General features: G+C 37.7%; 2 protein-coding genes across 6 annotated transcripts; one reads left to right on the top strand and one right to left on the bottom strand.

Annotated features, from left to right (window-relative positions):
* The first annotated feature begins 8007 nt into the window (after positions 1-8007).
* LOC118047519 (stress-response A/B barrel domain-containing protein UP3) lies at positions 8008-8950 on the top strand. Its single transcript, XM_035056837.2, has one exon. It carries the CDS (start codon positions 8008-8010, stop codon positions 8833-8835), a length of 828 nt encoding a protein of 275 aa, XP_034912728.1. The 3' UTR covers positions 8836-8950.
* Positions 8951-9062: 112 nt separating this feature from the next.
* Positions 9063-12918, bottom strand: LOC118047512 (G-type lectin S-receptor-like serine/threonine-protein kinase At4g27290). Of its 5 annotated transcripts, XM_035056826.2 has the most exons (8): positions 11596-12918; positions 11292-11444; positions 11017-11174; positions 10515-10725; positions 9980-10217; positions 9718-9868; positions 9318-9622; positions 9063-9177 (listed from the first exon to the last, which is right to left on the bottom strand). In XM_035056826.2, the coding sequence occupies exons 1-7, from the start codon at positions 12848-12850 to the stop codon at positions 9329-9331; spliced, it is 2460 nt and encodes an 819-aa protein (XP_034912717.1). In that variant the 5' UTR covers positions 12851-12918; the 3' UTR covers positions 9063-9177; positions 9318-9328. The 5 variants fall into 5 exon arrangements, with proteins under 5 accessions (XP_034912717.1, XP_034912716.1, XP_034912720.1 ...); XM_035056825.2 differs by lacking the exon at positions 9063-9177 and having other exon boundaries at positions 9184-9622; XM_035056829.2 differs by lacking the exon at positions 9063-9177 and having other exon boundaries at positions 9184-9622; positions 11301-11444.
* Positions 12919-13012: the final 94 nt, after the last annotated feature.

The raw sequence follows: 13012 nt of genomic DNA, 5'->3' as shown, positions 1-13012 counted from the left end.
AGGTTAAAATGAGAAGAAAATCTTAAAATATAAGATGAGGAAGAGTACATAAAAATCTAAAAAACTTAAGATAAAATCTCTTGGTTTGCCCCATTTTTATAGTAAATTTTAAAAATTAAAAGGTTAAAGAATTAATAAGAATTAATTTTCATCATTATCAACTTTTGATTAACTTTTATAAATTAAGAATTAAATTTAGAAAAACCAAAGATTTTTTAAGGAGGAAAACCAATAATTATTTAAAATTAATTAATTAATTATTTATAATTTATTTAAATAATGTTAATTAAATAATTTTTTAATAAATTAACCTCTCTGTAAAATATTGCACAATGTTTTAAGCCAAAGACATTACCCCCTGCAAGAAAGCATTGAACAAAACATTTTTCTCTCAAACCACCTCTCCAATAAAAGTTAAAGAACAGATTTTGTTTTTGTCTTTCTAATTAAAGATAGATATGCCTATTTTCATTGTGAGTTGATTAATATTTAGAAGCTATTTAAAAGTATAGTAGTAGTTGATTTTTAAAGTTTTTTTAATATATTAAAATAATTTTTTATTTTTTAAAAAATTATTTTGATATCAACACATGAAAACAATTTAAAAACATAAAAAATTCAATTTTAAAAAAAATATAGTTTCAACGCATTCCCAGCATTAACATGATAACTAGTATGCTGCATATTTCTACATTTATACCACTACGTTCTAAAACTTGAGATAGTTTCATAGATGATACAAATAATAAGATATAGATTTAACATTCTTCTCCTTATCAAAGATCTTAGAATTGAAAATTCTTCTCCTTATTCTAAGACTCAATGCCATGCAAATCATATGGTAAAAACATTAACCTACCTTGTATAGCTCATCACTTTTCTTTTGAGTTAATTTCAATCTATTCTTTTAATTTCTCTTTCTAATATTTTAATTGTTTCTCTTTTGACTATTCTTTTAATTATTACATTTTGTTTTTACGTTTCAAAAGCGCTTTTAAAAAAATTAAATTTTTATTTTATTTTTTTTTCTTTGCTTCAAATTAATATTTTTTTTAGTGTTTTCAAATCATTTTGATGTGCTGATGTCAAAAATAATTTTTTTAAAATAAAACAAAAAATATTATTTTGATGCATTTTCGAGTGAAAAACACTTTAAAAAGCAACCGTAATTACATTCTCAAACAACTACTTTCCTTCCATTTATTCAAAGTAAACTTGATAAAAGAGAAACTGTCACAGCCTTAGGCGCAAAGGCGCGCCAACAAGTCACTGCTAGGCAATGGCAACACACAGGTGTAAGGGCAGCATGCGTGGGCAGTGCAGATTTTGACAGCGAGTATAACGGGTGCGTGTGAACAACAAGTTCATGCTTCGCACCATGCTGGATTTAGGCGATGGATTGTTTAGGACATCTTGAGTTGCACGTGAGTGCTGGCAACTTGGGAAATCAGTTTGGGCAGTTTGGTTTGTTGGGTGGTAGAACAAGGAAGTTACTTGTGGGCGGTTACGAGGCAGTTATGAGGAAGTTGTTTGTCTTTGAAATGTGTTGTCTAAAGTTAATGAATCTATCAAGTGACAGTTTTATTTGTAACTTCCATTGTATGTAGGTGTATTACATAGGGCCTAAACATGTGTAGCATGCATATCAGATTATGCATAGCACACATACATTATTCTTATGTATTCCCTTTACTGATGGATGAATAAAGGTTAGGTTGTTTCCTGTAAATTGCTTGTTTTGTTATTGTGCTATGTTGATCATTGGCTTGTGTTCTTTGTTGCCGAAATTGGTAAGAGTTGTGGAGAAAACCTATGGGTGTGTGAAACACTTAGACTCTAGGAAAACATGAGTGACTTGGGAGGAAGGTTGAGTCTAGTAACGGGACTAGACTACCGCACTGGGATTAAGATTGTGATGAAAATTTTATCTCTGTGACAAGTGGTATAGAGCTTTGGCTCATTCTGTTTAAAACATTGTTGTTTGATGCCCATTGCCATTAGGCATAAAGGTAATTCGCAAGAGACCCATGTCGAAAGTATTCTGGGTCCCTCAACTGAAAACAAAAATCAATCTATGAATGACAGAACCTAAGCCATTCGGTGGTGTAAGGAGTTCCAAAGAGTTGGAAAATTTTCTGTGGGACATGGAGCAGTACTTCGGTGTGGCTAGGATTAGGGTTGATGAACATGTAAACATCACAACAATGTATTTGATTGGTGACGCAAATCTGTGGTGAAGGACTCGGATCAAAGATGATCTGAATATAGGGTGTCCTAAGATTGAAACTTGGGAGCACCTGAAAAAAGAGTTCAAAGAACAGTTCTTACCGAATAACACGTCTTAGCTTGCTAGGGATGATTTGAAGAAATTGAAGCAAGACAAGTCGGTGAGGGATTATGTCAAAGATTTCAATTCTTTGATCTTAGACATAGAAAACATGTCCGAGGAGGATAAACTATTCAACTTCATGTCGGGTTTACAACCTTGGACACAGGCTGAGTTGTAGAGGCAGAATGTGAAAGACTTGTCATCTGCCATTGCTGTCATAGATAGTTTGGTTGACTTCAAAACGGTGACGCGAGATTGTTCTGTTGTTGTCCCCTCGAGATTCAAGACTAGGGATAAGAGGGATGAAATGAGGAAGACAAAGAAGTTCAGTGGGGGAGGATAGAAGCCTGGGTTTAACAAGGGAAAGGGCAAGCAAGCTAATGTGCAATAAAGTAGAGACTCCAACAAGCTAAATGCAGGTTGTTTCATTTACAGTGGACCATATTATGCAAGAGACTTCCCGAAAAAGGAAAGGTTAAATGCAATTCTTGTGAGTAACAATGAGCAATAGGAGACATTCACGCACATCAACTCAATGCGTGTACTCAATTACTTGGTTGCTGAGATGCAAAATTTGGTGGCTGAATCCAGCCATGTTGAAACTGACTTAGCACGGATTGATGTGCTACAACAAGGTAAGTCGGGTGCCATGAATACATTCGTTGCCGACAAGTTGGAGACACAACTTGGGTTGTGCTTGAGTAACAGCCAAACGTCAATGAAGGTAGTGAATGCCAAGGTGCAACGGATACTAGGTATGGCTTATGGCGTATCAAAGGTGTTGGATAAGTGGTAGGGAAATCAGGATTTGTTGGTGGTGACACTTGACAATTTTGATGTCATTCTTCGCTTAAACTTTCTAAAGAGAGCTAAGATTGCGTTGATGCCTCATTTTGATGGGATTCTGCTTGCAAATCAATTGTGCCGCTATTTTTCCCCTTTTCTTAAGGCAATGGTGGCTAAAAATCGAAAGGAGGGAAGCAACTTGGTTTCAGCCATTTTGATTAACAAGGCCTTGAAGAAGGGTGGTAAAGTGTTCTTGGCAATAACTGTCATTGAGGAGTCAGAATAGGCAGGGTCAGTGCCTGATGCTATTTTTGGGCTATTGGAGGGGTATAGAGATATGATGCCTCTAGAGTTGCCAAAAAAGCTTCCACCAAGGCAAGCTGTTGATCACAAAATTGAACTTGTGCTTTGTGCGACACCACCGTCGCAGCCTCCATATCACATGGCCATAAGGGAATTGGGCGAGTTGAGAAAGCAATTGATGGAATTGATTGACACAGGTTTTGTTCGACCGTCGAAAGCTCCATACGATGCTCCTGTTCTGTTTCAGAAGAAGGCAGATGGTAACTTGCGAATTTGTGTGGATTATCGCGCACTGAACAAGGTAATGATCAAGAACAAATATCTTGTGCCGCTGATTCAAGACTTACTCGACATATTGAGTGGGGCTTATGTTTTCACAAAGCTAAACTTGAGGTTTGGATACTGGCAGGTTAGAGTTGCTGAGGGGGATGTCCATAAGATGACTTGTGTGACAAGGTATGGATCATACAAGTTTATGGTTATGCCATTTGGCTTAACCAATGCTCCAGCTATTTTCTGTAATCTGATGAATGATGTTCTTTATGAGTTTTTAGATGAGTTTGTGGTTCTTTATCTAGACGACATTGTTATTTTTAGCCGATGTATGGATGAACATGTGGTGCACTTGGATAAGGTGTTGTGTAGACTAAAGGAACATGAATTGTTTGTGAAGAAGGAGAAGTGTGAGTTTGCTTGTTCTGAGATCACATTCTTGGGACATTTGGTAAGTTTTGGGCAGGTTTGGATGGATCCGAAGAAGGTTGCCTATATGGGATTGGGCAGCCCTATAAACGATGACTGAGTTGTGGTCATTTTTGGGTTTGGCAAATTACCATCGTTGGTTCATAGAGGGATACAGCAAGAAGGCAGCCCTTTTGTCGGATTTGTTGAAGAAAAATCGACATTGGGACTAGTCTAGCAAATGCCAACTCGTATTCGACAAGCTGAGGAGGGTTGTAACATATGCTCCAGTGCTGAAACTGCTGAATTTTGAAAAATCTTTTGAGGTACATACTAATGCTTTGGACAAAGCAGTATGGGGTGTTCTAGAGCAAAAAGGTCATCCAGTGGCTTTTGAGAGTTGAAAGCTAAGCAAGGCAGAATAGAGGTGTTCCACACATGAGAAAGAAATGGCAGTCTTGGTGCATTGTCTTGGCTTGTAGAGGGTGTATCTGTTGGGGCTGTAGTTTGTAGTGAAAACGGACAATTTGGCTAATACATTCTTCAAAACTCAAAAGAAGTTGTCGCAACGGCAAGTTAGGTTGCAAGAATTCCTGGCCGAATATGATTTCATGTGGGAACATAAGCCAGGACGACACAATCAGGTTGCGGATGCATTGAGTTGGTGTGAGGTGCTTGATAGTTTGATTGCAAAGGATCATATGGAATCCGATATGTTGGATCGGTTGAGGCAGGCTGTCGTGGAAGATCCAGCTTATGTCAAGATAGTTGATCTCGTACGGGAGGGAATTATGCGAAGGTATTGGCTGGATAATGGCCTTCTCTATGCTAAAAGGGGCCGAGTTTATGTTCCAAATGGGAAGTTGAGGAAACACTTACTGACTAAAACGCATGACCCGCATCGGGCAGGTCATCCAGGACGAGAGCGCATGCCGGCTCTCTTGGTCGAAACTTATTATTGCCCAAAGATGGAGTTTGATGTGGAACTTTATGTCAAAACTTGTTTGGTTTGTCAGCAAAACAAGGTGCTGAAGCAAAAGGAAGCATGATTATTACAGCCTTTGCCAATACCAAAAAGGCCTTGGGTTTCAGTTTCGATGGACTTCGTAGTGGGGTTTCCCAAAAGTCAGCGACATGGACATTGTTATGGTGATTATTGACAAGTTTTCAAAGTATACTATTTTCATGGCTACAGCGTCTGTATGCATGGCTGAAGTGGTTGCTGGTTTGTTTTACAAATATATAGTGAAGTACTTTGGGGTTCCTTCAGATGTGGTTAGTGATTGCGATGTGCAATTCACTGGACGATTCTGGATAGTATTGTTTGGGTTGATGGGAACAAGGCTGAAGTTCTTAATAGCCAATCATCCGCAGAAGGATGGACAAATGGAGAGGATTAATGCATTGTTGGAGTAGTATCTTCGACACTATATGACGGCAACACAAAGAAACTGGCTTGAGTTGCTTAATAGTGCACAATTTAGTTACAATCTCCATAAATTGTCAGCGACTGAGTTGAGTCCATTTGAGTTAGTTTTGGGGATGCAACCCCAAACTCCAGCGGAGATAGTAGTCTAGAAAATTAGGGGAATGAGTCCAGTCGCATACAGGTTTGCGAAGAAGAGACAGGAACTCTTTGAGCAAGCGTAAAACAATTTGTGAAAGGCAGGCAAGCGTATGGTGAAATATGCTAACCAAAAGCGAAGACCTTTGGAGCTTGATGTTGGCGACAGGGTGCTATTGAAGATGACTCCGCAAATATGGAAGAAGATTGTTGGGAGTAATCGGCACCGTGGATTAGTGCCAAGGTATGATGGGCCGTTTAAGGTGGTGGGGAAGTGGGCACTGTCGCATATAGGCTGAAGCTGCTTGAAAGGTTAAAGATTCATCCCATATTCCATATTAGCTATCTAAAGCCTTTTCATGAAGATCTTTAAGGATACGGAAAGGAGTACATCACTAAGGGCTCCACCTACGATTCAGAAGCAATTTGAGCAGGGAATCGTGAAGATTTTGGACCATAGGAGACTTGGTCAACACAAGAAAAATAGACGAAATGAATTTCTTGTGAAATAGGCAGATGGTCAAGAGGTTTCGTGGGAGAGAGACACTAACTTGTGGCAATTTGAAGACTTGGTGCAGGACTACCTTCGGACTAATCCGACAAGGGCATCGACTCCTTCTGGTGGGGGAGGTTTGTCACAGCCTTAAGTGCAAGGGCGCGCCAACAAGTCGCTGCTAGTCAATGGCAACACGCAGGTGCAGGGGCAACATACGTGGGTAGTGCAAATTTTGGCAGCAAATATAATAGGTGCGTGCGAACAACAGGTTCATGCTTCGCACCATACTGGACTTAGGCGATGGACTGTCTAAGACATCTTGAGTTGCACGTGACGGCTGGCAGCTTGGGAAATCAATTTGGGCAGTTTGGTTTGTTTAGTGGCAAACTAAAGAAGTTACTTGTGGGCAGTTACGAAGCAGTTACAAGGAAGTTGGCTATCTTTGAAATGTGCTGTCTAGAGTTAGTGAATCTATCATCGCATAGTATGTAGGTGTATTACATAGTGCCTAAACATGTGTAGCATGCAAATCGGATTGTGCATAACACACATACATTGTTATTGTGTATTCCCTATGTTGATGGATGAATAAAGGTTGGGTTGTTTCCTGTAAATTGCTTGTGTTGTTATTATGTTGTGTTGATCATTGGCTTGTGTTCTTTGTTGCCGAAATTAGTAAGAGTTGTGGAGAAAACCTCTGTGTGTGTGAAACACTTAGACTCTAAGAAAACACGAGTAACTTGGGAGGAAGGCTGAGTCTAGTAACGGGACTAGACTGCCACAATGGGATTAAGATTGTGACGAAGATTTTATCCCTTTGATACAAACTCTCTTAAAGTGATTTAATGAGATCAAATATTTTACTCAAATTATACTATCCAAATGATACCATATAAATTGTTTATATTTAAAAGTATAAAATATAAACATTATTTTATTTAAATATAGTTTATATTGAAAACAAAAAAATAATCTTACAAAAATTGAATTAGAAAGACCACAAAAAAATGAAAACCTTAAAATTTTAAGAAATTTTAGCCCAAAGTAAAACAAGTTTTAAACTTTTGTATTGACACGAGGGTTTAAACATTATCTAACAAACTAAAAATATATTTGATAAATCAATTAATCTATAAAATTCAAACATGATATACGTTTGACTCATTAAAAAAAAACATAAAATTATTTATTTATTTATTTTATAATGAGCTCCGTAATTTATACTCTATCTTTACTTATAATATTTAATTTGATACGATAATCTACTATTTTTATAATTAATATATTTATACTTCTAAATATAAATAATGTAAGTGATATCACTCTATCTTTACTTATAATATTTAATTTGATACGATAATCTACTATTTTTATAATTAATATATTTATACTTCTAAATATAAATAATGTAAGTGATATCACTTAAAATTAAAAGTAGAATTTATCAAATTATTTTAAAAAAATTCTATTAAAATAAATTTTAAAATATTTAGGAATTGAAAAATTAATAATTCTTATTAGTTGATTTTATATTGGAATTTCAATGAGTGCATGAAACTTCTAACAAAAAATAAAAAAAAACCTTCCAGCCTTAATTATAAATTGAAATTCACTTCTTCTTTTTTATAACATATAATCTGTTTTTTTTTTTTTTCAAAAGCAATTTAATTTTTTTTATTTGTTAATATTAAAAGTAAAATTTTAAAAATAAAAAATATTATTTTAATATATTTTATATAAAAATACTTTAAAAAAAATAGCTGATACGATGCTAAAAGTTCTCGTAGCCTATCACTACCTTAAATTAATAGTCAAACAAACCACATTAAACGTCCCCACAAATCGTAGATGACGATGTTGTGTCTGAAAGCCGCAAGCCTACTCTCTACTAAACCATTTTACCTCCACTCTCCCGTCGCCAGACACCAGCTCAACCCCTTCTTCTCGTCCTTCAAGCCCCAGAAGCCTTACTCCGCTGCAGCATCCCGATCCCAAATCAGAATGTCGTCGTCATCCACTCCGCCCCAAACAATTGAACACATAGTCCTCTTCAAAGTCAAAGAAAACACCGACCCCACTCAAATCAACACCATGATTCATTCCCTCAACCGTCTGATATCACTCGACTCCGTACTCCACTTAACCGCCGGTGCTCTCTACCGCACCAAGTCCTCACCTATTCCCTTCACTCACGTGCTCCACAGCCGTTACTCCTCTAAAGAAAACCTCTCCGCTTATGCCCTTCACCCGACCCACGTTCAAGTAGTTAAAGAATCGGTTCTACCAATCTGCGATGACATCATGGCTGTCGATTGGGTCACCGGTGATCTCAACGGCGGTGATTCATTGGTCCCACCTTCTGGGTCCGCGATTAGATTAACATTCTTGAAGTTAAAAGAGGGATTAGGGGATGAAGTGAAAGATGAGATACTGGGAGTAATTCAGGGGATTAAAGATACATTTGGAGGAATTGATCACATCAGTTGCGGAGAGAACTTCTCCCCTGCTAGAGCCAAGGGTTATTCGATTGCTTCACTAGCTGTTTTTCGTGGATTGAGTGAATTGGAGGCGGTGGATTCGGAGAAAGAGTTGGCGAATTTGGAGAAAGCTAAGGTTAGAGATTATCTGGAAAGTGTTATGGTTTTTGATTATGTTGTGTCCTCTTCCAGTGTTTGATTGATGTTGTCTTTTAGGCTTTGAGATCTTATGTTGGTCTTGGATGGATTGAGGTTCCATAAAAATTAATAATGTAATGCCAACGTATTTGGAATTTTTCTTTTGTTTGTGCTTTGCTGCTGGTGGTGTAGCATCAAGGTCAGTGTTCGTCTCTTCTTTCCGGCTCGTCTCGTGTCCTCTATTCCAGTTAGCTTCTTGTCTTTTGTCTGAAACAGCGTTACCTTACTTCATTCATCTAGTTTACTGTTAATTTCATTGACGTTGCGGATGTAATAAAGCTCAATCGTTGTAGTATTCATCTGCAAAACTTGATTAATCGGGCAATGCTAGCAAAATGCCAACCTTTTTCCGTTAATGAGAAGAAAAGAACGTAAATCTATTCGGCCATTTTGGGCTTCCTTTACCAAATAAAACTAAAAAGCCGAATGGATGATCGACTCTCAGAATTAAAAATAAAAATAAAAATAAAAATTAAAGATGACCTGGCTCGCTTCTATCTGCCGTCAAGTACTGTGATTGTTACTTCATTGGTGGAACTCAGGTCTTTCATGTTTTCTTCGATCAATTTTCTTTCTGTGAAAAAACCTGGCTCGTTAGGTTGAGGCAATAACCCATTTCCCTCCAACATAAGAACCACTGTAGACATGCTTGGCCTGTGTTCTGGAGAGTGTTGCACACATAATAGCCCCACATGGATTGACCTTAACACTTCAGGCACATAGCAGGATTCTACTTTTAATTCATCAATCAACTCCAAAGATCTGCCTTCCTTGTATAGCTTCCATACCTGAAATTTGAAATCATTGTTTTCTATGAAAATGATTCTTAAACCATTGTGCCAATGCTATTTTGAAAAAACAAGAAGAAAAAAATATTCCTTACATGCCCAAGAAGGTTGAGTTCGTGTTTTGGATGTGTAAATCCCCAGTTTCTTTTCCCACTGACAATCTCTAACACCAAAACACCAAAGCTAAACACATCGGATTTTATCGAGAAGAGACCATCAATGGCATACTCTGGCGACATATAACCACTTCATGATACAATTAAACAAGTTAGTGAGATTCTTCTACTAAGATGTTAGGCATTTCTAATACATTTTTCTTTGCTAACTCAGAGAAGGGGAATAAAGAAGTACTCTTACTATGTCCCAACTACTCTTCTTGTAATCGCTTCTGTTTCATTCCCTCCGAAACTTCTAGCCATACCAAAGTCTGAGATTTTTGGATTCATATCATTATCTAGTAAAATGTTGCTCAGCTTAAGATCTCTATGAATAATTCGTAGTCTAGAGTCTTGATGGAGATAAAGCAGTCCCCTTGATACCCCATTGATGATGTGGAACCTTTTAGGCCAATCCAGCAACTTGCTTCGAATTTGATCTGCCCATTATATAAAAAATCTGCAAGTTAATTTATATGGCTGCTGATTTTACTTGTAAGTGCGACTTTAACTAACAGTGAATATTATTTAGTAACAGGATAGTAAAAAAGAAAATCCTTGTAAACCAAGTTCTCATGGGAGTACTCAAATATGTTTTGCAGCTAGTCTTTGATCAGTAGGATTAGAGATGAAACAGAAGTTGTAATACCTTCTTTCTCTCACATATGTAAGAAGCAACTCAAATGAAATTAGCTTGAAAAAACATTTGATGAATATCAAGATTCAGAGATCCTAACCAAATATGTAGCTGTCTAGACTTTTGTTGGGCATGTATTCATAGATCAAAATCTTCTCTTCATGTTCTATGCAATATCCCAGAAGCTTTACAAGGTTTCGATGTTGAAGTTTTGCAATGCATTTTACTTCATTCATGAATTCATCAAGCCCTTGTCTGGATTCCTTCGAAAGCCTCTTCACAGCTATGTCGTGTCCACCTTTAAACGCACCCTGAAAAAACAAGACAAGTGCCAGATTTTTGTCAGCAGGCAAGTCTTGAGGGGGATATCCAACAATCATAATCATAGAATCATGGTGTCTTCCTTTACGTTGGTTTTTCCTTTTTCCTTCTTTTTTTTATTAATTGTCTACCCCTTCGTTTTTATTTTCTTGTTCACATTCTTCCTGAGCCACTGAATTTTAGAATGTAGTTTTTCTATCTCAACACAATAAAAGGCATGTGGTTAAGTATCATCACCTAGTAAAAAAAGCTGGGCATAGTATCATCGCATTGTGTTTTACCTTGTAGACAGGTCCAAAGCCACCTTGTCCTAGCAAATTGTTGAATGAGAAATTGCTGGTAGCAATAGCTATTGCAGTAAGGTCAAAATGTGGCAAATCTAGACTTTCATCCTGGCTCTTCATAGACCATTGTTCTTCTGTATTGTTTTCCTTTTTCTCTGTGACACAGCAAGTAAAGAAGGAATGACAATAAAAATTTCTTATAGGGATCGAAAAAAGTTAATGAACATCCATGGCTTTGCTCTACAGAATGTTTTTATTGCAAGGTAACTTGCTTGTCCTACCAAGAGTATTATGTCTATTATGCTTCCTCTTCTTCTGGAGGAACAAGCACAGACCAAGGCCTAGGAGAAGCAATGCTGATAACACAACGCTTACAATGATGCCCACTTTTTTCTTCTTGGGAGAGCCCTCTAGAGTGTGAGCTACTACAAGCAGGGAGATAGCAATGTATCAGTGAGAGAATATTTCCAATCTGTTACGTTTCAAAGCATTAGCCATGGATTTTTGGTATTATGCAATGCAATAAATATAATATATTATATTATATTCAGCATGTAAGAATGTGCTTATATTTACCTATTTCAGAAGAAGCCATTCTAATATAAAGATCTTGGCCATCTTCTGTGTATTGTCTGATGTCCACCAGGTCACCAAACCAGAGAATGCATCCGCTTCCATTTCCCCTTATATCTGAATTTGTATAAGCCATGCAAGAACAATTATTCAAGCATTTCACCCTGCATTCCTCCGTTGTCATGCTTTTATTCATTGCCCGAATCTTTGAGTCTGGCAATTTAATGTTATAATACTTTATAAATCCATCTCCATTCTGGCAGTTCAGCGGTGTCCTCCGAACGCACCCGCTAGACCAGTCTGCCCTTGCCCATTCACTTTGGTTTTTTGGCAGGAATCTGTTCAAACACCCACATGCTGGGGAGTTCCCGATGGTACACCTGCCATAGGCACCACATAGTGCATAGTTATCGCAGTTATCTCCTGGTGCGCTTGAGTACACTATCCAATTATTAAGGCGGTCAATCCAGGCGAGCCGCTCCAGGACACCGTCTTGATCAAAAACCAAGGTCAAAGCAATAGAGCTGTTAATATCATAAGTTAAGTATGCCTCTTTGTCATTAAAAACAAAAGCATAGCTTAAAAAGGGGTCTGGTTTCAAAAGAGGCAGGCCACTAAAGCCAACACCATTCCACGGCCCTGATCGAGACTTCAGAACTGAATTCTGTCTGACAACCAACTCTAAACCCTTCCCATCAATCTCAAAGGTATAAGGGCCTTGAGAAGGATCATCATTGCTCTTCCATGACGATATAATCACATCCAATCCAGAAGCTAGTCTTCCAACCTTCATTCCAGGTAGAAATGTATTTCCAGGATGTTCAAAACTTTGCCAAACGAAATTTTCTGTGCGACGATCATTTTCATTCCTGACCACAAGATTTCCTGAATCCAAAAGCTGAGCAACCGGGTTCTGCGCGTGGCTTGATGTGTTGGAAGACCAAATGACACTACCATTCTGAATGGCAAGGATGAGAGCTCCCCTCTCATCAAACTTTAAGACTCCTGACTTATCAGTTATAGGGATTTCTCTATTGGCAACCCACACCACTTTCCCCTTAGATATCTTGTTGTACCATATTCCCAAATACCGCCGCGTGGAATTACCAGGGCTGAAAAACCCCAGTTCAAATCTCTCGCCACTTGAAACTATGGTCTCTCCGTCGCCGATAGTGTGATTTGCAGAGATGGTGTCTACTGCTAGGGATGTAAAGAAGAAAGAAGTAAAACAAAAGCAAAGTAGGGTAATGCTATTCATTGATGTTTTTTTGGGTAATTCGTGCTTTAACTGAAAGACTGGTCCTAACCATTGGAAATGGTACTAAAATAGTAGGAGTTTAAGGGCTGCAGCTGGCAGAAGTCAAACTGTCATTCTCCATGAATTCAATTAAGTACAAATATCCTCGTAAATGGAAAGAAA

Source organism: Populus alba, chromosome 11 (assembly GCF_005239225.2).
Source record: "Populus alba chromosome 11, ASM523922v2, whole genome shotgun sequence".
NCBI lineage: Eukaryota > Viridiplantae > Streptophyta > Magnoliopsida > Malpighiales > Salicaceae > Populus > Populus alba.
This window is presented reverse-complemented; position numbering and strand designations above follow the sequence as displayed.